This window comes from Geotrypetes seraphini, chromosome 10 (assembly GCF_902459505.1).
Source record: "Geotrypetes seraphini chromosome 10, aGeoSer1.1, whole genome shotgun sequence".
Taxonomy (NCBI): Eukaryota; Metazoa; Chordata; class Amphibia; order Gymnophiona; family Dermophiidae; genus Geotrypetes; species Geotrypetes seraphini.
In genome coordinates, this window is record NC_047093.1 from 140881290 (window position 1) to 140909008 (window position 27719).

General features: G+C 46.4%; 1 protein-coding gene across 3 annotated transcripts; it reads right to left on the bottom strand.

The window, feature by feature from the left end:
• Positions 1-16915, bottom strand: MYADM (myeloid associated differentiation marker). 3 transcript variants are annotated; one of them, XM_033962002.1, is made up of 2 exons: positions 16863-16915; positions 1-2207 (listed from the first exon to the last, which is right to left on the bottom strand). In XM_033962002.1, the coding sequence occupies exon 2, from the start codon at positions 2186-2188 to the stop codon at positions 1283-1285; it is 906 nt and encodes a 301-aa protein (XP_033817893.1). In that variant the 5' UTR covers positions 2189-2207; positions 16863-16915; the 3' UTR covers positions 1-1282. The 3 variants fall into 3 exon arrangements, with proteins under 3 accessions (XP_033817893.1, XP_033817892.1, XP_033817894.1); XM_033962001.1 differs by lacking the exon at positions 16863-16915 and adding an exon at positions 14273-14432; XM_033962003.1 differs by lacking the exon at positions 16863-16915 and adding an exon at positions 6410-6519.
• Between the last annotated feature and the right edge of the window lie 10804 nt (positions 16916-27719).

Genomic DNA, 27719 nt, shown 5'->3' on the forward strand with positions numbered 1-27719 from the left:
TCTTACTGTGTAATAATTGTATTTAACTTTTGCCATGTCTTAAGAAGCAAATTACAAAAATCTCAGCAAGTCAGAACCATATAGAAAATCATTTTCCATTTCATCTTTTTTTTTTTAAAAAGGACTTATACAATTTCAAAGTGATAAGCTGCAAAGCTTTTTTGGAATAAGGCACCAAAGTACAAAAAAAGTATATTTATATATATATATGTATAAATTGACAGTGAAAGCAGCTACTGCTAAACATAACAAAATCAACAAAAAACAAATATGAATTCAAGCATTACCTTTAAAAACATGGCTGACAGGAATTTTTGACCTCCAGAAAAATATTGAAACTTAGGCAACACTGTTTTCCCTTTGGCTCTTTCAACTGAGATGATGATCTACATTGTCAAGCTGGGGTTGGCAAGATTTACTTTTCCATCAACATATGCAAATTCATTCCTTAAAGGGCAAGGGTACGATAACAACCATTTTTACTCATTTTAAAAGATCTTCCAGAGACTAAAACTGGGACAAGAGCAGATTAGGCTGAGAATTAACAATTCCACAGGGACATGAGAAGCCAATAGGGAGAACCTAAGTTATCTCAACAGGATCATGTTAGCTTACTGACAAAATACTTCCCCCCCTCCCCAAATACTGTCCCAAAAACACACTGTACAATCTGAAATTTGTTCACCTGGGAAAAGCGGCTTTCTGCAGAAATATTATTCCATTTAAATACTGGGATTTTTTCTTTAAGGACTGAAGGCTTTTGGGTAGATGCTCAAGGACGAGGGGGGAGTCTAAAAAGAGAGAGGGGGCAGGAAAAGCAACTAGAATAAATACAGCATGAGCAGTGACAATACCACACACACACAAGAACAACACAGGTACAAACATCCACCCCACAACACACATTCAGCACCCAGGAAAGATACACAAATGCACGCACGCAGGACAGGTACATTCAAGGCAGCCACAGCGGCAGGAGTTTCTCCTGCGATGAAACCAGGACCTTCACTGGAGAGGGCAACAGTAACCTCGCCGTCCATCACAGAACACAACATTTGACCGTGCCAGATACCTCAGTCACTATTAACTTTAGCTGGAGCCTAGTGCGTTTCCCTATTCACCATTCTTGTACCAGAGAAGCCCCTAGATTTACAGAAAAGGACACAAGAAGGAGAGAAGCAAGCCATGCAGAGGGAAAAGCAGGGAGAAACATACATCTAGGGAGTGACGGGAAGGGGCAACAGGTCCCAGGATCCAGTGGCATGCTCTCCTTCCCACCCGTCTACACCTGAATGAAGATCAGATGGGCGGAGTACAACAGGTCTATAACGTACATGATCAAGTTGACTGCCGTCAAGATGGCGATAGCCAACTGCTTGTCCCAGATGCACAAGCTTTGGCTGTAACTGCTGCACCCTCTGGGCCGCTTGGGGGTTCCACCATTGTTACGATCGAAATTAAAGATGGGCCAGATGATCATGGCAGAGGCATAGAGGAGCACAGCCAGGAGGGCGTAGGCGCTGAGGAACTTGTCGAAGGCAATAGGCAGCCACCCGGTGCATTCGCCCACACAGAGGATGATCACCACCACTGAGAGGATGAAGCAGATGCAATACACCGCCAGGCAGTACTTAAGGGCATCGTGCCTGTCGTAGATTGGCGGGTCGCTGATAAAGACAAAGATGACGCAGGCCACAAAAGTCTCCACCGCTTTCAGCAGGCCTGGAACGGTGGCCATGTAGCCAGTCACCTCACCGGGCTTGGCGCGAGTCATGGAGACTTCGCAGATGTAGGCCACCGTGGCCAGGCAGGAGAAAGTGGTGGCTGCAATCTGGTAGTCCCGCATCTCGCCTCGATTCTTGTCCAAGAAGTAGAGGGGGTAGATGATGGATGCCGAGAGGCACATGAGGACGGCGAACATGGCAAACGTGATGGGGAAATTCTTCCAGGAGACTGGCATGCGGGCCTGCAGCCCGGCAAACTCCACTCCCAGAATCAGGAGAGTGACGGCAAAGCAGAAGCACCAGGAGAACATACACCAGTCCCCCGTACGAGTATACCAGGCGTTCTTGTGCGCCACCAGACTGAAGGCCACACAGGTGAAGAGCACTTCCAGGAGACGGATGATGCCCACAGGACTAATCAGAGAACCGGTGTTGGTTGTCATGGTAGTACGCTGGATGGGCATGGTGGCACAACCTACAGGGCTGGAGAGAAAGAGGAGATATGGGTGAAATTAAATATCATATACAGTAGAAATTATATTACAGTACTCTCTGTTTCAGGAGGATGCACAGGGAGAGGCAGAACCACCAGGAAAGGGAGGCGATTGTACCCTAAGGGCGGCAGATCAGTGGCAAGATCTCACTTGATAAATTGGGTTCAGTTCTGGAGGCTGGAACTCCAGAGGCCTACACCAAATCCATCAGATAACCTGAATTCGAATATCCAGGACAGGGGAGACAGGGAAGGCTTAGGAGAGAGACAGTTCCAAACCACAGAGGGACAGAGCAGCCCCAGCAGAGATATCAATGCAACTTGGAAATATTTCCTTATGGAAAAGAGGGGGATGGGCACAGAGGATCCTCAGTGGTGGGAGAATGAGGGATGAAGTCTGGGAGAGGCACAGATGATCCTCAGTGGTGGGGAAGAGAGAGGTAAAGTCTAGGAGGGGCACAGAGGATCCTTAGTGGTGGGGAAGAGAGGGTTAAAGCCTGGGAGGGGCACAGAGGCTCATCAATGGTGGTGGTGGTGGTGTGTGTGTGTGTGGGGGGGGGTAAATCTTGGGAAGGGCACAAAAAGTCCTCATGATCAGTGAGTTTTGTAGGGGGAGTGTAGGGTAAGGGTTAAAGTTGCAGCCAGGATTTGCAGATGTGAAGAAGGAAGGGGGGGAGGAACCTGCAGGGTCTGGAGGGTTTTTGTTTGCTCTTGTGGTCTGCTTTCCTTATGCAATTAAGCTATTTTCCATGGGCAGAGAACACGATATGAGCCTTTCTAAATAAGCCTCCTCTGTCCCAGTGCCTGCTTGCCTGATCCAGGGCCTCCCAGCAGTCCTCCGCAGGCCCTCACTCTCTCCCCTCCTCTAAGCTAGTCACCCCTGGCTGCCTTCCAGGCAAATGAAAAACAGCTTCAAAACCTTTGCAGCAAGCTGGAAAAAAAAATGTACATTTAGGAGTAAGAAAGAGAGGAAAGAGAGTGAGAAAAGCCACCGTGGGGCCAATGCTGGATGGATAGATTCTTGAGAGTGGTGGGAAAGGGGGTTGCATGGATCCAGGGGGTGACAGGAGGGGATGTGCTCATTTCCTATCATCTCCCCCCCCCCCTTCCCACGATTCAGAGTGAGGGAGCAGGGAAGCTGAGGGGCACAAGAGGCAGGGAGGGGGGTTGAAATTTCAGCAGGGTTTGTGGTAGAGATGAGAGGAATAAGACCAGAACAAAGGAAGTGTCTAATCCCCCCTTCATGTGATCCCTGACCACTTTCTGCATCCCCCATTCCAACCCAGACTGGACTAATGAACGAGAGAGACGGCTAGATTGCAGCTGGAGAAGGCAGGAAGGCTTGATCAGTCCAGATGAGGAATATTTGCTGGGGGGAGGGGAAGAAAATATGTAGCCAGATGTTGGCTGGATAGAGAGACTGAGAGGAAGAGGCTGTAGCCCAGGGAAGGGAGCCAGATTTTCCATTAGGAAAACAAAATCCTGAGCAGAGTTCGAAAAAAGCAACCCTTATAAAGAAAGGGCGAGGCAAGCAGGGATTCAAGCCGGAATCCTTATATGACATAGAGACACAGGCCTGCTCTCAGGCCCCAGAAAGGAAAAAAATTAAAACCATTTCCAGGAAAAGATAGCAGTGAGTCATACAAAGCTCATTCCCAACTAAGGGCCAAGATGGCTTCAAACTGGTCTCAGGCACAGCTTGAGAGGGTCCAGGATTTGAAGCCAGTTTCAGAAAAAGCTTGAGAGGGTCCAGGAGAAGCTCATTATCCGGCTTCAAACCGGTTTCAGAAGCAGCTTGAGAAGGTCCAGGACAAGCTCATTATTCTTGTTTCTTTGGATCTTTCAGCTGCTTTTGACACAATAGACCATCAACTTTTAGTCAATGGGCTCCAAACTTTATTAAATAGCTCACTAAATCCCTTACACTCTGCATTAATCCGTTCATATCTGTAAGTAGTGCACACATTCACCCACCAAAAAGTGTAACTTATTCTATCATGATTCTTCCAGTTACTCGTAATCAATTGAATGGCTATTCCTGTCAGGATCATAAATAAACAACTCTTATATTTATCTAGAGTGGGTTTCACATGTAATATCGTTCCACAAATTATAGCCTCATATGATAGTGGAACATTTGAATCTAAAACTAAATGTATTTGTCCCCAAATTGACTTCCAAAATATAAATATAAACGGCACATCTTGAGAGGGTCCAGGATTTGAAGCCAGTTTCAGAAAAAGCTTGAAAGGGTCTAGGAGAAGCTCATTATCCGGCTTCCAACCGGTTTCAGGAACAGCTTGAGAAGGTCCAGGAGAAGCTCATTATCTGGCTTCCAAACCGGTTTCAGAAGCAGCTTGAGAAGGTCCAGGAGAAGCTCATTATCTGGCTTCAAACCGGTTTCAGAAGCAGCTTGAGAAGGTCCAGGAGAAGCTCATTATTTGGCTTCCAACCGGTTTCAGGAACAGCTTGAGAAGGTCCAGGAGAAGCTCTTTATTCTTGTTTCTTTGGATCTTTCAGCTGCTTTTACTTCAAATACTGGCCGCTGTTGGGATCTCTGAGCAAATCCTTAACTGGTTCACTTCTTATTTCTCAAACCGTACCTCCGTTGTCTCTTTCAATAACTCCACATCATCAGCCTTTCAAAATAACTTTGGTATTCCACAAGGATCTATCCGGCCCCTATATTGACACTATGTCAGTCTACTGGTCTCACTGCTTTTGCCTACGCGGACAATATACAAATCATCCATCCTATCGACGCATCCAGTCCCTCAGATATTAACCTCATCAGCTCGAAATTAGACAAAATTAGCAAATGGCTCTGTGAAAACACGCTTTCACTTAGCATTTCCAAAACCAACTGCCTTCTCTTCCCATGGAGAGAAAATATCCACCTTACATTTCCTGTCACCATTCATGACACACCCATCAATTTCCATTTGTTCAGTTACAATTCTTGGAGCAATAATAGACAGTAAAGTATCCTACCGTTTTCAAAATTAGTGCAGTAGTTAAGAACTGGTTTTTTTCAAACTCAGAAAGATCAGATCCTTAGCAAGCATTCTAGACCCCTCAGTCCCTTAACATTCTATGTAATTCACTCCCTCATTATAGCCAAGCTCGATTACTGTAATTCATTGTATAAAGGCGTCAGTCAAAAAGATATTCAACGCCTTCAATTGATACAAAACACTGTGCCATAAAAATTATCACGAAGAGATTTGATCACGTCACCCCCCTTCCTAAAGAGTGCACATTGGTTGCAAATACCATACCTGAATCATATATAAAATAGCTCTTCTTTCCTTCAAAACCCAAAACACCAAAGAACCTGCTCCTCATTCCTCATGATCCCTCTAGAGCAGTGTCTCTCAAACATTTTTAGTTCCGGCACGCTAAACGGAGCAAATGTTTTTTTTTTTTGTGGCACATTATAAATGAAATTATAAAATTGCAAAACCAACAAAAAAAAATCCTCGATTGCTTTGTTGTTCAAATTAGGAGAAGTACTGCATTTAAAAAAAAAAAAACTAAACTAAAAATTATTTGCCGTTCGTTTTCAAGGACCAATCACGTCAAAGAATGATGCTTGTCTGGGCGGTTGTATCCTTAACGCACACAGCCGCTCATAACATTGACAGACTCTTATGTACAACATACATGTCATTTATTCTAGAGCAGTGGTCTTAAACTCGTGGCCCGGGGGCCACATGTGGCCCACAAGGTACTATTTTGAGGCCCTCGGTATGTTTATCATAATCATAAAAGTAAAATAAAACAGTTTCTTGATTATATGTCTCTTTAGCTATAAATGACAATATTATTATTAAGACTTAGCCAAAAGGAAAGATTTATAAAGAATTTTACCTCATGCAAAATTGTCATCCTCTATAATAAAACCTTAAGCACACATGCGCACTTACAATTTTGTGATCCCTGCCACCACCACGGTGGCCGTGTTCAATTTGTGGCGTGCGGCGTGTGCACACGTTCGGAACTAACACTGGGGAGAGAAGGAGGTGGCAGCGACCGAGCTACGGAGCTAGGGGAGGGAAGGCCACAACCACTGCCGCTCCCTGGTCGCACGGTCTTCTCCTCTGCCTCCACTCTCCCCTCTGGGTCAGAGCACCGTTGCAGCTCACAGGAGCCACGCTCTCTGCCCACCCGGCGGCAAACCAACACTCCTTACCTCTGAATTTGAGTTTATTGGGCAGGTCGAGGATGAAGATGTTTATTCGCTGCCATGGCGCTGGAGGCTGGTGGCACTGTCGCAGAGAGGGGGTGGGGGAGCTGAGGGAAGGGGGAGGACAAAGGAAGGGGAGCGCGGCGCAGGAAGGGAACGGGAGGGAGGGAAAGAGACAGAAAGACAGACAGACAGTGGCCAAGGAGAGAAAGAGACAGAAACACAGTGGCCAAGGAAAGAGATAGACAGCGGCCAAGGAGAGAGAGAGAGAGAGACAGAAAGACAGACAGACACACAGAGAGCAAGAGAGAGACAGAAAGTCAGACAGACAGCAGCCAAGGAGAGAGAGAGAGAGAGAGACAGAAAGGCAAACACACAGATAGCGGCCAAGGACAGAGAGAGAGAGAGAAAGACAGACAGACAGTGGCCAAGGAGAGAGAGAGAGAGAGAGAGAGAGAAAGACAGACAACGGCCAAGGAGAGAGAGAGACAGAAAGGCAGACAAACACACAGACAGCAGCCAAGGACAGAAAGGCAGACAAACACACAGACAATGGCCAAGGAGAGAGAGAGAGAGACAGAAAGACATACAGACACACAGAAGGCAAGAGAGAGACAGAAAGACAGACAGACAGCGGCCAAGGAGAAAGAGAGAGAGAGAGAGAGAGACAGAAAGGCAGACAAACACACAGACAGCGGCCAAGGACAGAAAGACAGACAGACAGCGGCCAAGGAGAGAGAAACAGACAGACAGACAGACAGACACACAGAGAGCAAGAGAGAGACAGAAAGACAGACAGACAGCAGCCAAGGAGAGAGAGAGAGAGAGAGACAGAAAGACAGACAAACACATAGACAGCGGCCAAGGACAGAAAGACAGACAGACAGCGGCCAAGGAGAGAGAGACAGACAGACAGACACACAGAGAGCAAGAGAGAGACAGAAAGACAGACAGACAGCAGCCAAGGAGAGAGAGAGACAGAGACAGAAAGGCAGAAAGACACACAGAGAGCGAGAGAGAGAGAGAGAGAGAGACAGAAAGACAGACAGACAGCCAGCGGCCAAGGAGATAGAGAGAGAGAGAGAGACAGAAAGACAGACAGACAGCGGCCAAGGAGAGAGAGAGACAAAAAGACAGACAGACAGCAGCCAAGGAGAGAGAGAGAGAGACAGAAAAGCAGACAGACAGTGGCCAAGGAGAGAGAGAGACAGAGACAGAAAGGCAGAAAGACACACAGAGAGCGAGAGAGAGACAGAAAGACAGACAGGCAGCGGCCAAGGAGATAGAGAGAGAGAGAGACAGAAAGACAGACAGACAGTGGCCAAGGAGAGAGAGAGACAAAAAGACAGACAGACAGCAGCCAAGGAGAGAGAGAGAGAGAGACAGAAAGGCAGACAGACAGTGGCCAAGGAGAGAGAAAGAAAGACAGACAGACACACAGACAGCAGCCAAGGAGAGAGAGAAAGACAGACAGACAGCGGCCAAGGAGAGAGAGAGAGACAGAAAGGCAGACAAACACACAGACAGCAGCCAAGGACAGAAAGAGACAGAAAGGACATGCAAACACACAGACAGCGGCCAAGGACAGAGAGAGACAGAAAGACAGACAGACAGACAGCGGCCAACGAGAGAGAGAGAGAAAAACACAGAAAGACAGACAGACAGCGGCCAAGGAGAGAAAGAGACAGAAAGACAGACAGACAGACAGCGGCCAACGAGAGAGAGAGAGAAAAACACAGAAAGACAGACAGACAGCGGCCAAGGAGAGAAAGAGACAGAAAGACAGACAGACAGACAGCGGCCAAGGAGAGAGAGAGAGACAAAAAGATAGACAGTGGCCAAGGAAAGAGAAACAGAAAGTCAGACAGATACACAGATAGTGGCCAAGGAGAAAGACAGACAGACAGACAGCAGCCAAAGAGAGAGAGAGAGACAGAAAGACAGACACACACAGAAAGTGACAGAGTGAGACAGAAAGACAGGTAGCGGCCAAGGAGAGAGAAAGACAGACAGACACACAAACAGCGGCCAAGGAGAGAGAGACAGACAGACACACAGAGCGAGAGAGAGAGACAGAAAGGCAGACAGACACACAGACAGCGGCCAAGGAGAGAGAGAGAAATAGAAAGAAAGACAGACAGCGGCCAAAGAGAGAGAGACAGAAAGAAAGACAGAGAGAGACAGAAAGACAGATAGACACATCTATTCTAGCACCCGCTTAATGTAACGGGTTTAAATACTAGTTTCTTTAATAAGACATTAACTATTTTTTTCTGAGGCCCTCCAAGTTCCTACAAATCTAAAATGTGGCTCTGCCAAGGGTTTGAGTTTGAGACCACTGTTCTAGAGTATACTTATGAAGAGAATTTTTAAAACCAAAGTAAAGTTTTGGAATCTCTTCGGGGCACACCACTGTGAAACACACAGCTCTAGAGCCCTAAGACCCGCCTCTCAACATCTTCACGTACCATCTTTAAACTTCATTAGTACTCGTCGGGCATCTTCGTTTGCGGCTACAGCTCCAACAATCTGGAACTCTTTACCTTCCCATATTAGGGCTGAACAAAATTTAGATAAATTTAAGGGAAGCCTCAACTGCTACCTTTTTAAAGATGCATATGAATGCTGAACGAATTCTGTGAATGCCCTGTTCAATTAACTTGATCCCCTTCAACTTATCAACCTTCAATCCCTTCTGTTTTTACCATATATGTTCTCTTTTTCTTTTAAATTGTAGTTCTCCCCCCACTTTCCTCTCGTTTTATACGTCTGTCATGTTTTTGGCCTGCCATTATTTAGTATGATAAATGTTCCCCTTTTTATTGTAAAATGCTTATAATTTATGATTAGCATTTCATCAAAATTTTAATAACCTTGAGAAATTTGAGATCCAGCTTCAAACTCGTTTCAGAAACAGCTTGAAAGGGTCCATGAGAAGCTGGCTTCAAACCAGTTTCAAGAATAGCTTGCGTTCATTATCCAACTTCAGTTCATTATCAGACTTCAAGCTTGAGTTCATTATCCAACTTCAAACTGATTTCAAGCACAGTTTGAGAGGGTCCAGGAGAAGTTCATTATCTGTCTTCAAACCAGTTTCAGGCACAGCTTGAGAGTGTCCAGAAGACGCTCATTATCTGGCTTGAGACCGGTTTCAGAATCAGCTTGAGAGGGTCTAGGAAAAGCTCATTATGCAGCTTCAGACCAGTTTCGGGAACAGCTTGAAAAGATCCAAGAGAAGCTCATTATCCAGCTGCGAACCAGTTTTAGGCACAGTTTGAGAGGGTCCAGGAGAAGCTTATTATCCAGCTTCAAACTAGTTTCAGAAACAGCTTGAGAGGGCTTCAAACCAGTTTCAAGAATAGCTTGAGCTGGTTCCTGAGCTCAAGCACAGCTTGAGAGGGTCAAGGAGAAGCTCATTATCCGTCATGAAACTGGTTTCAGAAACAGCTTGACAGGAACCAGAAGAAGCTCATTATGCGGCTTGAAACCGGTTTCAGAAATAGCAGAGACCCAGGAGAATTTGAAACTGGAGAATTTGTCCCTGGCCTTCCTGCTGATTATTATAGGGCTAGGACAAGTTAGTTTATCTAGCTTCACACTGGTTTCAGACATCTGATGGAAGGAAGGATATCTATCCTGTGTGCTGCTTCCTCGCCAAACCCTGCCTGATGACTAAGGGCTGAACTGAGAAACTGAAGGCTGCTGCCAGCTTCTAAACCGAGAAATCAAAGGTAGATGCTGAATAAGACTCCAAACATCAGGGGTGAAACATAGACCCAGCCAGAGGATCGCAACGTAGGTCCCCTTCCCCTCTTGTGGAAAGCAGGCCACTGACCAAGCCTGAAAAAAGGGACTGATAAAAAAAAAAAAAAAAGAGTACTGCAGTGTAGAACAGCCAGATGAAGGCTAGGCTGTGGAAGTGGGGATGACAGCATGCAAGAAGCACCTAGCCCAGGTCCTTCATTGTTGCAGAGATTAATATAGTTCTGAAAACACTCCTTAGGTGATTTCAACTTACATTTTTTACAGCAAAATTCTGTATTTTACGTCTCAGAAATATTTTACACTTATAGACCTGAAAGGGAAGAGCACAGGGAAGGGAGCTGCTGTGCAGATTATCATTAGCGCTCCCCTTCCTTCCCACAAGAGCATCACCACCAATGCTCAACAATGTGAAAAAAGCAATGGACAGCTGTAGAGCAGATCTCCATCAGAGCTCCCTGGAGGCATCACACTACAAGTAAAGCATGAATACAGCACAGATAGCTGAAGAGCAAATCTTCGTCAGAGCTCCAGATGGGCATCAGACTCACACAAGTAAAGCCTGAAAACAGCACAGACAGATGAAGACCAGATCTTCACCAAAGTTCCAGATGGGCATCAGACTCAAAGTCTGTAAACAGCACAGACAGCTGTAGAGCATATTTTCATCAGAGCTCCATTTGGGCAAGAAACTCATACAAGTAAAGTCTGAAAACAGCACAGACAGTGAAAGAGATCTTCATCAGAGCTTCATGTGGTCACCAGACTCACACAAGTAAAGCCGGAAAACAGCACAGACAGCTGAAGAGATCTTCATCGGAGCACCAGTCTCCCGGAAGAGGTGGTGGAGGCAGAGACTGTGTCTGAATTCAAGAGGGACTGGAATAGGCACTTGGCTCTCTCAGAGAAAGAAAAAGATGATGGTTACTGCGGATGAGCAGACTAGATGGGCTTTTATCTGTCATCATGTTTCTATATGGGCACCAGACTCACATAAGCCTGATAACATAACAGACGGGTGAAGACCAGATCTTCATCAAAGTTTCAGGTGGGTATCAGACTCACACAAGTCTGTAAACAGCACAGACAGTTGTAGAGCATATTTTCATCAGAGCTCCATATGGGCAAGAGACTCACACAAGTAAAGCTTGAAAACTGCACAAACAGCTGAAGAGCAGATCTTCATCAGAGACCTATACAGATGTCACTCAAAGCATGCATGCATTAAAGCACTATGCAGGCATCATACCAGTGGCTTAGCCAGGGGTGGGGGAGGGACGCATCCCATGTTGGGTCTGGGAACCCCTCCAGAACTGCAGCATCCCTTTCCCTTTGCTGGTGGGAATGCTAAGGCTCCGCCAGCCAAAAAATACAGTGCCTGAGCCGATCCCCTTCTCCTTGCACTGCTTCATTCATGCAGATGTTGGCAGCGTGCCTTCATCGGCTGATGGCATGAGAAGTCCTGTCATTGGCAGCATGAAGGAAGCAGCCCAAGAAGGAGGGGACCGACTTGGACACTGTACGTAAGAAGGTGGAGAGACTAATGCATTGACCCCCAGGTCACTCCTGGTTGCCCCATAATTGGAAAGCTGGCTGTGCCCCTGCATCACAGCGGCACAAGTAAAGTATGAATACAGCACAAACAGCTGAAAAGTTTATTTCACTAGTTATAATACAAAGGGGCATTACTTTGACGGCAAAAATACACCCTGAAAGTATGATAAAGTAGAAGAAGGCAGCAGTGAAACAAAAGAATTTAGAGTGCCCTCAAAAGAATCAAAAGTAATCTTCTTTATGGACCCATTTTTGCACAAGACTCAGCTCCTTTGCTCCAAAGAGACAAGAGAGAAACCACTGTGCTTGGATTTGCACTCAAATTCTTCTGTAAAGTAACAATCTTGGGACAGGGCTCAGTGGTGTCAAGAAGACACCCAGTCAGGCCTCCCGACCCTGACTATGCATACCAGAGCTCCCCCTGTGGGACATACTAGAGGGACTGCAAGCTCACACCGTCATCTGCATACAGTATTATGAGTTCATGCATGTTGCATGTAGAGCGGGGGGAGGGGGGGGGTACATGCGTGATGACCGAGTTTCAGAACCACACTTAGAATTTTCGACAATAGAGGGAACAGTTTTTCTACCTGGCTTCTTGAATACACATGTGCCTCAGTTCTAATCCCCGGCTCTATCACTGTCTCTCTGTGTGTGATTCTTGAGTGATTTCTGTCTCTGTGTCTCAGTTCTAATACCCGGCTCTGTCACTGACCCCTCACATTGTATTTGTATATTTTTTTTTTTTCCTTCTTCCCTGTGAAAAGGCACAAAGTGTTGATCTGTCCTGCATCTCAGTGGCGGCTGCACACCCCTTCAGAAATAATGGTTAACTAAATTATCCAGTGTCCAGTACGGATTTGGAAAAATCCAGAAATCCAAACGTATTTGAATAGGGCTGATCTTCTTAAATCTGACACAACTGAGAGTCTATGGACACTTCTAAAGACTCAGCTTCTCTGCTCCAGAGAGAAGATGCTGAAAAGTCTCTCCCACCAATCTTATTTGAGTCAAACTTAAATCTTACCAATCTAAACTCTGAAATTTGATTTATAAAAACCTTTAAACCTGTGAGATTAGACATTAGCAAGAACCACACCAATGACCCAGGGAAGGGAGTGGTCCCTGACACATCAAGGATTTGTAACAGGGTTTACTTATGTAGGATCATGTCTAGGAGGCAAAAGATAAGCTAATTCCTCCCATCTTTTTCTGATTCTAGATGATCTCCTGAGGTCCCACCCAGCTCCATCTTTCTCCAATTCTAGATGATCTTCTGAGGTCCCGCCCAGCTCCATTTTTCTCTGATTCTAAATTATCTTCTGAAGTCCCACCCAGCTCCATCTTTCTCTGATTCTAGATCTACTGAGATCCCTCCCATCCTCATCTTTCTCCGATTATAGGTAATCTTTTGAGATCCCTTCCTGCCACATCTTTTTCTAATTCTAGATTATCTCCTGAGGTCCCACCCAGCTCTATCTTTCTGATTCTAGATGATCTTCTGAGGTCCCGCCCATCTCCATTTTTCTCCGATTCTAAATTATCTTCTGAGGTTCCACCCAGCTCTATCTTTCTCTGATTCTAGATGATCTACTGAGATCCCTCCCATCCTCATCTTTCTCTGATTACAGATGATTTCTTGAGATCCCTTCCTACCACATCTTTCTCTAATTCTAGATCATCTTCCTGTGGTCCCTCCCAGACCCATATTTTTCTGATTCTAGTTGATCATTTGAGCTCTCTCATAGCCCTATCTTTCTCTGATATCTGGATGATGCCCTCCCAGGCTCATCTTTCTCTGATTCTGAATTCCCTTTAGACTCTGGCTGACCTCCTGAGGTCCCTCACAGCCCCATCTTCTTCTGACTCTAGATGTATGTTCCCTCATACATTTTATATGGTCACTCACAAAAAAATACTGACCCAACCCGACTTCCGATCAAAAATTGTTGGCTTTTAGAACTTGTTGCTCACAGGAAGAAAAAAAAAACTGCATGCACCCAGCCACTCCTTAGGGGGAGAATTGCTCCGAGTCTAGATGACCGCCTGAGGTCCCTCCCAGCCCCATCTTTCTCTAATGCTAGATAATCCCTTGAGATCCTCTCCCAGCCCGTTTTTTCCCCCCTGTTTTGCACTCTCTTTCTGTAACCCCAGTAACCCCCTCCTTCTCTCTTCTTGGGACCTCTGGTGCCAGGTAGCAGAAGTGCTTGTCTTCTCCTGCACCCAATTCAGGGTTACCATACAGGACAGATTGAGACATCCGGGTTTTACTTCCATTGCTGTCAGTGGAAGTAAAACCCAGATGTCTCTTCTATCCATCCTCACTGCTTTCAGTGGAAGTAAAACCCGGATATCTCAATCCAGCCTCTTTTTTCTGGAGTCATATGGTAACCCGACCCCGTTAGCCTCACAAGCAATCAGCCGCTATTTGCACAACTCTCTGTAAAGTGTCCCTGTAGGAAACTCTGCGTCTACTTTTATAATTGTTTCTGACAGGTCTAAAGATAGCCGACATCCCATCTCTATGCAAAAGAAGCAGGCAGTAGGAGGTACCTGGGTTTGGAAAGCAAGAGAGCTGTCTCCGCCGGGCTGGATGCAAGACAAAGTGAGAGAGATGGTCTCTCTGCTCAAGCTAGACACAGGCAGAGGAGGGTGTGGCTCTGTCAGAGGCAGCCAAGGCACAAGAGATCCTACTCCAACTCTCCTTCAACAGGAACAGGGAGTGACTAGATAGAGTTTGCCCAACCCTGGAGGGTGGGCTTAGAAAAGGGGAAGGAAAGGGGTGGAGGCCTGGGTCAGGATACCTGTGAAGCTGGAACACAGCACAAACAACTGAACAGTGGACCTATCATCAAAGCCCCATGCAGGGGTCGTAAACAGACAAACTGGAACAGAGAGAAAGAGGGAGACAAGTACATTCTTAATAGGTAAAAACAATTCAGGAGTAAAACCCGGATGTTCCAATCTGTCCTCCTTACTTCCATTGCTTTCAGTGGAAGTAAAACTGGGATGTCTCAATCCGTCCTCCTTTTTCTGGAGTCATATGGTAACCCTAGCTCGAGAACCACAGGCAGGTCAGGTTTTCAGGACATCCACAATAAATATGCATGAGAGAGATTTGCATCTCAAGGAGGCAGTGAATGCAAATCCATCTCATACATAGTCTTTGTGGATATCCTGAAAACCTGACCTGCCTGTGGCTCTCGAGGACCGGAATTGCCTACCCCTTCCCTAGCTCATAACCCAGTAACACAGTAAATTATGGTAGATCTAAACTTGCATGGTACATCCACTCTGCCCAAGAGGGTGGCTAGAGCTCCCCCCGCTAGCCATGACTGAACACCTAGTTGTCAGTTCTCTGCCATGCCAACCATATAGGCCAGGGGTAGGCAATTCCGGTCTGCGAGAGCCTGAGCCAGGTCAGGTTTTCAGGATATCCACAATAAATATGCATGAGATAGATTTGCATCTCAAGGAGGCAGTGTATGCAAATCCATCTCATATATATTCATTGTGGATATCCTGAAAACCTGACCTGGTTCCGGCTCTTGAGGACCGAAATTGCCTACCGCTGATATAGGCAGCCAAACATGATGGACTCTTGGTTGCAACCATATAATAATATACAAAAGTATGACTACATAGGATTACTATACGGCTCCAGAAAAAGAAGGACGGATTAGGATATCTGGGTTTTACTTCCACTAAAAGCAATGGAAGTAAGTAGGACAGATTGCTTTCAATGGAAGTAAAACCCAGATGTCTTAATCTGTCCTCTTTTTTTCTAGAGCCATATGGTAACCCTATGAATACAGCACAGAGAGCTGAAGAGCAGATAGTTATCAGAGCCACATCCAGATGTCACACTGATACACCTCAAACATGAATACAGCACAGACAGCTGAACAGTAGGATTTAGGGAATGGGGACAGGGTAGAGGTGAAAAGATTGTGCTTTGTCATTCCCCCTTCCCTGCCCATTGTACCCTCAACAAGTGTAAAATATTTTAAAGTCAAGAAAATGAAATATTTTTTTTAATCTCAGGCTAAAATGGGGAAGTGAAAGGCGGCAGAAAAATAACAAGTCGGGTCTCTGAATCATCGGAAAGAAAACCGTTGCTTTCTGATCTCCTTTGGCAACTACAGGTCACATAAACATATTGAACCCACTGCCCCTCTTCCCCCTCCTCACCAAAGGAAAAAGGTAACAGAATTTCTATTTAAAAAATTCTAGAGCTGGATCCCTCTACTCCTCTTCCGTCTGCACTGCCACCCTCTCCCGAAACCTCAGAAACCAAAGCCAAGACAAGAGGGTGGTTGGCAGAAGCAAGGGGTGGAGTGGCCGCAGACCATTCGAGTTTGGAAAACCAAACTAAAACCAGGGATGAAAGCCAACCTGGAAGGGAAATGGGGTGGGGATAGAGAGAAAGATGCAGCTTTGACCTTTCCCCCCCCCCTCTGGAAATGGTTTCCAAATGTCTGTACTCTCCTGTTCTGTATCCAAACAAGCCAAGCTATCAGGTTCTAGTCCAGTCCTGGACTTCTAACAATCATATCCTGTTGCTTTATAGAACCTGGAGGGACTACAAATCCCATCCAAAACCGGGCCTGGCCAACAAGTCTCCAGGCTGGATCCAAGACATTTGGCTACACCATGTATCATACTTTAACTTTTGGTTTCAGGGGTCTCAAAGTCCCTCCTTGAGGGCCGCAATCCAGTCGGGTTTTCAGGATTTCCCCAATGAATATGCATGAGATCTATGTGCATGCACTGCTTTCAATGCATATTCATTGGGGAAATCCTGAAAACCCGACTGGATTGCGGCCCTCAAGGAGGGACTTTGAGACCCCTGGTTTATATAGTTTGCATTCAAATGGGATGGGTGAAAATACAAAGCTGACCATCCCCGAGCTATCCTCTGTGCTACTGCCACATCCAGGGATGGGCTGATCCATGCCTGGTTTTACTACATTGCATGCAGGGAGTTGTAGTTTCTGAAGCTCCATGGAAACTCTGCAGTCCCACTCATCCAGCTCTTCTCAATGGCGTGGTCTACTTATCGCAGAACCTACAACCGGATGCTAATAAATCTCCCATCCACAAAAGATCTTAATTACAAACAAGTTTTCCACTCCATGCTTACCTTTCTAGGAGTAAAAACTTCCAGAAATGACCAGAACTGAACCTTGCTGCATCATCTGTGGTCTGTGTCTGTATATGGCCGTTTGGGGGAGGATGGGCTGGAGAGGGCTTCAATGGCTGGGAGGGTTTAGATGGGATGGAGTAGGTTTTAACGGAGATTTCGGCAGTTGAAACCCAAGCACAGTACCTGGTAGAGCTTTGGAATCTTGCCCAGAAATAGCTAAGAAGAAAAAATTTAAAAAATTTAAATTGAATCAGGTTGGGCAGACTGGATGGACCATTTGGGTCTTTACTATGTTACTATCTTCTGAAGAAAACTGAAAACCTGTCTGTTCGACATTTAATCTCCTGCATCCTCTCCTCTTCTCCGTCTCCCTTTCCCCTCCCAACTCCTTTCCCCCTCTTATCTCTTCCCTTCCCTTCCCCTCCTACCTATACTCCTTCCCTCTCTCTCCCTCCCTCTCCATCCTCTCCCCTCTCTTTAGTCGCCTTGAGCCTGTATAGGTATGAGTGATGCACTAAAAAGATTAGATTAGACATAGTGAGATGGTGCTGAGGAGGCCATGAGGACAACTCACACCTGGTTTTTATCCCCCACTGCATTAATGGACTTGTCATTCAGAATTTCTAAGGGCTGATTTGCAAAGTCAAAGCTGTAGACACCTTTGTGATAGGGAGCTGTCGATATCATAGGAGCCACCGAAGTCAGGTTTGGGGTGGGAAAACCGAATGCCATGTTTAAGATGGAGGCAGCGGATGCCGTATTTGGGATGAGGTCTGTGGAAGCTGTGTGGGAGGCAAGAACCACAAAGGCTGTTTTGCTGTGGAAATGGGGCGGGAGCCACAGAATCTATGTTTGGGGTGGGAACCAAGGAAGCTGGTTTACACTAAGAATGTATTTATTAATTCCATTTTCTATATCGTTCTCCCAGGGGAGCTCAGAATGGTTTGCTTGAATTTATTCAGGTTGTTGCTGTTAGGTACCATCGACTTGAATTGCGGATCTAAGAAAAAAATTGGTTTTGCGCTAGTCCGGAAAGGTCCTCCAGCGTCATCCCCATGGTTGTTTTTGATGTGTCCAGCCATCTGATTGCAGGTCACCCTCTTCGCCTGATTCCTTCGATCTTCCCAAACATGATGTCCTCCTCCAGTGATCTCTCGGTTCATAGACAACCCCGCTAAAGACAAAGGCGCGCGCCGACAATTGAGCGCAAGACGGAGGCGCGCGCCGAAGAAAATTACAGTTTTTAGGGGCTCCGACGGGGGTTTTTGTTGGGGAGCCCCCCCAGTTTACTTAATAGAGATCGCGCCGGCGTTGTGGGGGGTTTGGGGGGTTGTAACCCTCCACATTTTACTGTAAACTTAACTTTTTCCCTAAAAACAGGGAAAAAGTGAAGTTTTCAGTAAAATGTGCGGGGTTACAACCCCCCACACCGCCCCCACAACGCAGCGCGATCTCTATTAAGTAAAGTGTGGAGGGGGTTCCCCCCCACGCCCCCCGGTCGGAGCCGTAAAAACTGTAATTTTGTGCGGCGCGCACCTCCGTGCTGCGCTCAATTGTCTGCGCGCGCCTTTGTCTCTCTCTTCTAATAATGTGACCAAAATAAGACAGTCGTAACTTCATCATTTGGGCCTTCGAGTGACAGAGCCGGTTTGATCTCTTCCAGAATCAATTTGTTAGTTCTTCTGGCGGTCCACAGTACGCCTAAAACAGTGGCACCCCCATCCCCGCCCTCCCCCCTGCTACGTGCACGCCCCCCTTCTCTTTCCCCCGCACCTTTTTAACTTCTACGGTGTCAGCAGGATGCCCACGTTGCTATTGGCTCGCCCTTTGATGTAAATTCCTGGCCGCGGATCCCAGAAGTGACATCAGAGAGAGCGCTGACGCGGGCAGCAACCTTGTGCCAGGGATTTAAAAAAAAGGTATGGGGGAAGGCAAGGGACGCATGCGCACAACAAAGAGAGAATTTGATTTGATTTCTTATATACCGCTATACCGTGAGGTTCAAAGCGGTTTACAATGAAGATAGATTAAAGATACATTAAAATAAAATAAATAAACATGGTACTTTGGATTTCCCTAGCTGTCCCGAAGGCTCACAATCTAGCTAAAGTACCTGAGAAAACAATAAATAAAAATAAAATAAATGAAATGAAATAAAGTAAATTCCAGTCAGACAATAGGATCTGATATTAGAAGTTCATAAAGACGATATGCCAAGGAGGGGTGTTGTGCCCTTAGGAAGACCCCCTGCTCCCCCTTCCTACACCACTGGCCTAAAATCCTTCTCCAGCACCAAATCTCAAATGAGTCAATCTTCTTTCTGTCTTGTTTCCATAGGTACTCAAGCATTTTCCCTATCTGTCTTGGCGGGCTCTCAATCTGTGTAATGTACCTGGGGCAATGGGGGGATTAAGTTGGCTTGACCAGGGTTACAAGGAGCACGGTGGGTTTTGAACCCACAACCCCAGGGTGCTGAGGCTGTAGCTTTAACCACTGCACCACTCTAGAAATCAAAATGTAGTAAAAGTGTGCCAAGTCTAGGACAATCAAGCAATTGTAAGTTGTGACATCACTGATGAGGTTGGCTCTTATTGGTGGAATGAGGCAGTATGATGTCACAATACCAGCTCTGGTTATGACGCTGAAACTTTTCACACTATTTATTCAATTTTCTATACTGTTCACCCAGGGCAGCTCAGAACGGTTTACGTAAATTTATTCAGGTACTCAAGCATTTTTCCAATTCTGTCCTGGCATGCTCACAATCTATCTAATGTACCTGGGACAATGGGGGTATTAGGTGACTTGCCCAGGGTCACAAGGAGCAGCGTGGGTTTGAGCCCACAACCTCAGGGTGCTCGGGCAGTAACTTTAATCACTGCACGAGCACACACACGCGTGTGTGTGTTTGGGTATAAGCTGTGTTTGAGGCAGCAACCACAGAATCTACTTGAGGCAGGAGCCTCAGAAGCCACAGTTGGGGGAGAAGCAGTGTTTGGGGTGGGCTGTTTCTGGTCTCCATAGCATCCAGCGTGTCTGTTTTTTTTCAGAGTGAGATCACTAGACTGCCAGCGCTGCTGGTTCATTTCCTGTCCTCTCCCTTAATGAGTCACAAAGTGCTGATATAAGGGTCGAGGATATGTTAACAAGAGCGGTGGATTTGCAGGGCCCTGCTCCAATACATCTGGACTTTGTCCACGGACAGTCCAAGGGGATTAGATGCTCTGACCAAAACCCATGGCCCATCACACTGGTGGTAAATTAAGCTAAATATATATAAAATCGACAATCATAGCCATCTCATATACTAGTCCTCCCAGAATGCTCCTGCCTATTTGAACATCCAGAGGTCAATATTCATATTTGGTGTGGTTTAATTAGGTAGAACAGGTCGATGCTCACTTAAACCACAGCGATTGGGGCCAGGAGCATTTTACTGTATTTTTTTGTGAATGGCTGTAACGCTTTACCACGAATGGTGGTATATGAAATATAAACAAATACAAAAACTGTGGATACAGATGTTCTGGAGATAATTTATTAAACACTGGCATTTTTTTGCTACTTCAGCTTGTCTGCGGTGGTCTTGGTTCACACGTTTAAAGACAATAGACTGTTTTCAGGCCAATTCTTTATATGTGAGATTGCAAACCATTGGACCCCTGAGGAAGGCGTGTTCGCCGAAACACGGACTGTGTATGGTCCGGTTTGATTTTTATCACAATATTTTTTAGCATTGTACTTTTTAAATTGAATTTTCATGGTTTTATATGTCAGTGTTTAATAAATTATCTCCAGAACATCTGTATCCACAGTTTTTGTTTTCATCGGTGGATTGTTTTCACTGTAGATCGAGTCTCCCCATTTTTCTTTGGTATATGAAATATCACAGCAGTGGTTCCAAAGAGTGCCACAGAACATCTCTGTGATGACTGGGGCGTTTTCTGGTTACTTTTGGGTGGTCCGAAGGTGGAAGAAAGGCAGAGCTGGGACAAAATGGCCGGATACCATTGCCAAACGTTGGCTAACTCCTGCTATCTTAGCCCCAACTACTAAGCGGCAATACCCAGATACGGGAATGACATTGATCATCTGGGTCTAATTCAATCAATGGCCAGAGCTAAAAAAAAAACAACAACAAAAGAACACTCTTCCCCGTGCTTTAAATATTAAACTTGTTTGGTGGATATATGTCCAGCGCCTCTGCTCAGAAAAGGGAGAACTAGGAGGAAGAGGGGGTTGCAAATAGGTCACCAGACTCCCTGCTAGTAGGAACCCAGAGGGCCTGTGCTGGTCTGCTAAGCCTTTAAGCTAGACTTGGAGAGGCAGATGGCGAAAATTAAAACAGCACCTCCCAGCTCGAGCAGGAACGCTACCATTCGCCATAATTTAATTTTATAAGAAAATTATTTTGAATAGGCCGCTTAGAATCTGGAAAAGAAGCACGATTCGGGTTTCATTCATCTCCGAGTCCAAGTAAGCACATTTCACCATCAGGCCCAAAGCTGCTGCATAAGCATTACGTTATTGCAGAAACGATTGGGATTTTATCGTCAAGCCTAAATGACAAATAACCACACTCGTGGTCGTAATTTTTAAGGAGCACATTCCGTAGTTTATGAGCAAATGGAAAATGTGCTCTTTTGTAGACTGAAGGACCTGTAGTGAGCAGGCTCCTATTTGTCTCATCTGAAATGTAAGTTCCAGGAGGCAGGAACTCCATGTGCTTTGAAAAACAGCCAGTGCTAATAGCAGCAGGAACAGTCTAGCTCCAGTCAGGACCTGGAGTCACTTTTGCCCATTTCTGTTGTTTGCTTTCTATACCTCTCTGTGCCATGGGCGTCGTCATCTCCTGTGGACAGACGGACGTGACAGGGCTGACAGAGGGGAGCTACCGTGTTCGCTCAGACTGCGTTTGATCACTGTGATGTTTTGGGATCTTGGGACGGGAGGAGTGTATGTTTTTTTTTTAATCCCAGAAAGAACAATTTATTGAATGCCTTAAACTTGGAACTACAAAAGATAAACAGAGAATCTGAGTATCGTCACACTGCCAGTGCCAAAGTACATTATACACCTTTGGACTGCATGAGGTGTTTTTGAATTCTACAAAGTTACAGAAACTCATGGGAAAGTCATAGAGCCGGGAGAGTTTGCCTTTCCTCTCAATGATTTTGTGGTGAGGGTATTAAAAGGAAATTTGAAGACAATCCAGGAACGCAAGACCTTTGAGAACAAAATGATAAAAAAGCATTTTGACAGAGAGGACTTAGGGGCATTACAAAACATAATTGTCACTGCACTGACACCTTTTTATCTCCCTTATCTCCCTGCCTTGCACACTCCCCTTCCTCTTCCTGTGAGACCATCATTTGAATACTTTGATGTTTCATGCTTATATACCAATAACTGTCTACATTTGCTTATTTCAGATCTGAAGGCCTACCTTCGAAAACTAATCTAACCATGTTCTAGTTAGTCCAATAAAAGCAATATCACCTGAACTCATTTTGTTTTGCTTTATTTCTACATATTATCTCTAAGTGTTCATAAAAAAGTCACCAGGCCAGGCTTGGGGTGTCTTGAAAATCTGTTCACTTTCCTGATGCAGGAGAAGCAAACAAAACTGCAGACTGTGTACAAGATGCAGGCAAAAATTTATTGTACCAAAATTAAAATGCAAATAAGTAAAATAAAACCCTTTTACCAATCAAGGGACCCGACACGGTCCGTGTTTCGGACAAACCTTCGTCAGGGGTCCATGGTGAAAAAGGTTGGGACATACCATAAAAAAATGAAGATAAGTAACAAAGTGCCTGTATATTGTGTTCGCCGAGGATTGCTGCAAAAAGTAAAGCGTCTCAAGGAAGCAGTAAAAAGAGGCTAAATCAATAAACAGGTAAAGAGTAGAGATCAGCCAATACAGTAGAATCTCAGTTAACCGGCACTCTTACCCACCTGGCATAAATATTGCAGGTGGAAAAAACAATGTCCCCCCCCCCCCAAGCACCAGCGGTCCTGAGCTGCAAACCCCCCTCCCTCCCTCAAGCCCCAAAGAACTTGAAACGGTGGCAGTCCTGAGCCGGGAACCCCCACCTCCCTTCCGACCCGAAGCACCAACGCGGTAGTGTCCTGAGCCGCAAATCTTGCCTCCCTCCCTCAAGCAGGTGAGATGGGAATCCCTCCACAAAGCACCAGTGCGGCAGTGGCCCTTAGACGCAAAGCCCCCCCCCTCCCTCCCGCCTTTCCTCAAGCCCTGAAGCGACAGAAGCAGGAGGCGGTTCTGAGCCGCGAACCCCCTCTCTCGCTCCTTTCCTTTTCCTTAACTGAAGGACAGCCAGTCCCGGCGGAGCCTGTCCTCTGTGCTTCAGGTAGGGAAGGGAGAGAGGGATTAAGGGGATTCGCGGCTCAGGAACGCCGCATGCTTCCGCCGCTTCAGGGCTTGAGGGAGGAGGGCTTTGTGGCTCAGGACAACTGCTACACTGGTGCTTCGGGGCGGGAGGGGGGATTGAGATCTGCGTTCCAACACAGCACTCTCAACCAACTGGGAAAAAAGTTATCCAGCATCCACCAATCCCTGTGGATGCTGGATAGCTGAGATGTTACTGTAATTGATTGATCTCGGGATAGTATACAATTTGGGGTATCCAAATTTGAGCGCCATTTATAGAATCTGCGGATTGGTGTATAATATTAAGCACTAAGTTATAGAATGAGCATATGTGCCTTATCTCATCTTTCTGGCCGACCCAATTGTTTTAGCCTGCGCTATCTACGCAGTTATTAGGCACAAGGTGCGTTGTAGTCGAGATGAAATCACCTCTGACTCTATTACTTCACCATCACGAGCTGCAACAGAAACTCATTGGAAGCAACTGCCAAACGCATTCCCGCTTGGTTGGTTTTTGCTGCTTTCGAGGTTCAACCCTAGCGAAGCCAGGTCGCACACCCGTTTGTTGGAGGAAGTTGATGTTAATGATCAGTTCATGAAGTTAATTGGCTCTCATTTGGATTGGCACCCTCTTCCGCACCAGCCCAAACAGGGACCGCGTGTCCAAGCTGCATGCCAGGATTTTCACCAGATTTTGGTCGGAATAAGTCCTCTTGCTCAAAGCTGTGTGCCCGAACCACACACTAAGCGTTATTCTATAAAAAGCGCTCAGTCTGGAGCATCCTTTATAGAATAGCACCGAGCATGAATTTTTCCTGACATCATTTGCTGAATCCAGCCCAAAATGTACACATATGTTATAGAATAAAACACTTGCACGCATCAGAGCTGGCAAGAATAGGCTATTCTATAATGCATGTGCCAAAGTCGCATAGCGCATAACCGCGAGGGGTGTATACTGTACATGGATGTGATGTCAAGTGACAACTTATACAATAAGAGAATATAATCAGTTGTGTTTGTTGCATGGTACACTTAGGTTCGCCAACTTACACAGTCATTGAACTGCTGAAGCCATGATAGACCTTGCATTAAGCATGCTACTAGAGCATGACACGGGGACAAACTTTTCTCCGACCTCGCAGGAACTCAGTTTCTCCATCCTGTCCCCTTGAGTTTTGCCGCTGTCCCCCGTCCCTGCCCCATTCCTGTAAGCTCGGCCTTAACCGCTTCAAGCCTCGAACACTTATGATTTTAAAGTGTTTGAGACTTGTGCAGATGAGGACGGAGCTTGCACGGATGGGGCAGGGACAGGGACGGTACTCATGGGGACAGGACGGGAAAATGAGTTCCCATGGGGACGGGGAAAAATTTGTCCCCGTGTTACTCTGAATTGGAATTTTCAATTGGATTCTGAGTGATCTGATTGATCGGCATCATCCCTTCATGTTCCTAGATTCTATTGGAATCTTCAGTCAGATTCTGAATGATCTGATTGGTCAGCATCGTCCCTCCACATTCCCAGGATTGCTCTGTTGATGCTACATTCTGGCATCCACATCTCAATGCTAAGTTGTACAAGGGCAAATCAAAAATTAAAGGTAATTGTTAAATTACCCGATAATTGGAACAGAGCTAACGAAATGCAACGGATGTACTCGTCCATTGCCTGTTGGATAGTTCGTCCTGAATGTAGACCGCCTTTAGTCATGCGGCAGCCATGAGGTGAGAAACATATGGACTCTCCATTGCAAGATTGCACCATCAAAGAGCAACGTGCAGTTCGATTTCTTTGGGTAGCGGGAGTGAAACCTGTGGAAATTCACCATTGGATATTGACTCAGTATGGACACAGGACCATGAATCAACGAAAGATTTATGAGTTGGTTAAAAGGTTTAAAGTGCAAATAACAGGTGTAACTGACGAAGGTAGTTCTCGATACCCATCAACATCGCACACACGACAGCACGTTGACAGAGCGGATACCTTGATTAAAGAAGATCGATGGATAACGATGTCTCAGTTGGCTACAGATTTGGATATCAGCTATGGATCTGCATTTGCCATAGAGCACAGTTACTTACCGTAACAGGTGTTATCCAGGGACAGCAGGCAGATATTCTCTACATGTGGGTGACGTCACCGACGGAGCCCCCTAGCGGACATTTTCGCAAGCAGACTTGCTTGAAGACCTTCAAGCTTGCGAATGTACCTCGCATGCGCAAGTGCCCCTCCCGCCCTGCCTAGGGCATGCGTCTCCTCAGTTCAGAGAGCAAGCAAAGAAGCCAACCCGGGGAGGTGGGTAGATTGCGAGAATTTCTGCCTGCTGTCCCTGGATAACACCTGTTATGGTAAGTAACTGTGCTTTATCCCTAGGACAAGCAGGCAGCCTATTCTCACATGTGGTTGACCTCCAAGCTATCCAGAATGGGATGGTGGGAGTGTTGGCAATAAAGTATGAACCGAGGACCAAGTGGCAGCCTTGCAGATTTCCTCCACCGGAGTCGACCGGAGGAAAGCAACAGACACCGCCATCGCCCTGACCTTGTGCCCTGTGACTCGACCCGGCAGGGAGAGACAAGCCTGAGTGTAACAGAAGGAGATACAAGCGGCCAACCAGTTAGAAATGGTCTGCTTTGAAACAGGGCACCCCAAACGATTGGGGTCAAAAGAGACTAAAAGCTGGGGAGCAGACCTATGAGGAGCAGTGCACTTCAAGTAAAAGGCCAGCGCACGCTTACAGTCAAGAGTATGCAAAGCCACTTCTCCAGGATGAGAGTGGGGCTTTGGAAAAAACACCGGAAGAACCACGGACTGGTTAATATGAAAGTCCGAAACAACCTTAGGCAAGATTTAGGATGCGTACGGAGAACCACTTTATCATAATGGAAAACAGTGAAAGGCGGGTCCGACACCAAAGCCTGGAGCTCACTGACCCTGCGAGCAGAAGTGAGTGCAATGAGAAACACAACTTTCCAAGTTAGATACTTCAAGTAAGCCCGAGCAAGTGGCTCAAACGGAGGCTTCATCAAAAGAGAAAGAACCACATTAAGGTCCCAAACCACCAGTGGAGGTTTAAGGGGAGGACGGACGTGGAAAAGACCCTTTGTGAATCAGGAAACCACAGGATGAACAGAGAGAGGTTTCCCCATCAATCGGCTGATGAAAAGCAGCAATGGCACTGAGGTGGACTCGAATAGATTTGGATTGGAGACTAGCACCAGATAAGTGCAACAGATAATCCGGCACAGAAGACAAGGAGGCAGAGTGCGGCTCCTGACGCTGCGTAGCACACCAAGACGAAAAACGGGTCCACTTCTGATGGTAACATTGGCGAGTGGACTCCTTCCGAGACACCTCAAGAACATCCAGGACTGACTGAGACAACTGGAAAGAAGCCATCTAGTCTCGAGGAACCAAGCTGTTAAGTGAAGAGACTGCAGGTTGGGATGAAGTAGAGATCCCCGACTCTGTGTAAGCAGCGAAGGAAAAACAGGTAGAAGAAGAGGCTCCCTGACACTGAGTTGCAGCAGAAGGGAGAACCACGGTTGTTTGGGCCACTGAGGAGCAATCAGAATCATGGTGGCGTGAGTGGACTTGAGCATGACGAGAGTCTTCAGGATCAGAGGGAATGGAGGGAACACATACAGAAAAAGGTTCGTCCAGTCCAGAAGGCTTGCTTCGGTGCGGGGTGTAGACCCTGGAGCAGAAGCGAGGCAACTTGTGATTGAGGGGGGGAAGCAAACAGATCGACATCCGGAGTCCCCCACCAAGCAAACACCTGACACAGAGTCGAGGAATGGAGAGACCATTCGTGAGGCTGCAGAAGACGGCTCAACTTGTCCACCAGACAGTTCTGGTGGCCCTGAATGTAGACCGCCCTGAGAAAGATGTTGCGGCAGATCGCCCAATCCCAGAGCTGCATCGCCTCCTGGCACAGGGAGAGAGATCCCGTGCCCCCGTTTGTTGATATAATACATGGTGACCTGGTTGTCCGTGCGGACCAGCATGACACTGTCGCGAAGCAGATGATGGAAAGCCTTCAGAGCGTTGAACACTGCTCTGAGCTCCAGCAGATTGATGTGACATAGACGGTCCGCACTGGAAAAAAGTCCCTGGGTGCGAAGACCGTCCAGATGCGCTCCCCAAGCATAGGCAGACAAGTCCATCGTGAGAACCCTCTGCGTAGGAGGAGCGTGAAACAGAAAACCTCTGGAAAGATTGGTAGAGAGCATCCACTAATGGAGAGACTGTTTCAACAAAGGAGTCACCACAATGTGTCGAGACATCGGATCCCGATCCTGGCTCCACTGAGACGCCAAAGTCCACTGAGGAATGTGGAGGTGAAGTCTGGCAAAAGGAGTCACGTGAACCGTGGAGGCCATGTGACCGAGCATGACCATCATGAGACGGGCCGGGACCGAGGACAGGAGAGCCACCTTTCGACAAAGATGGATAAGGG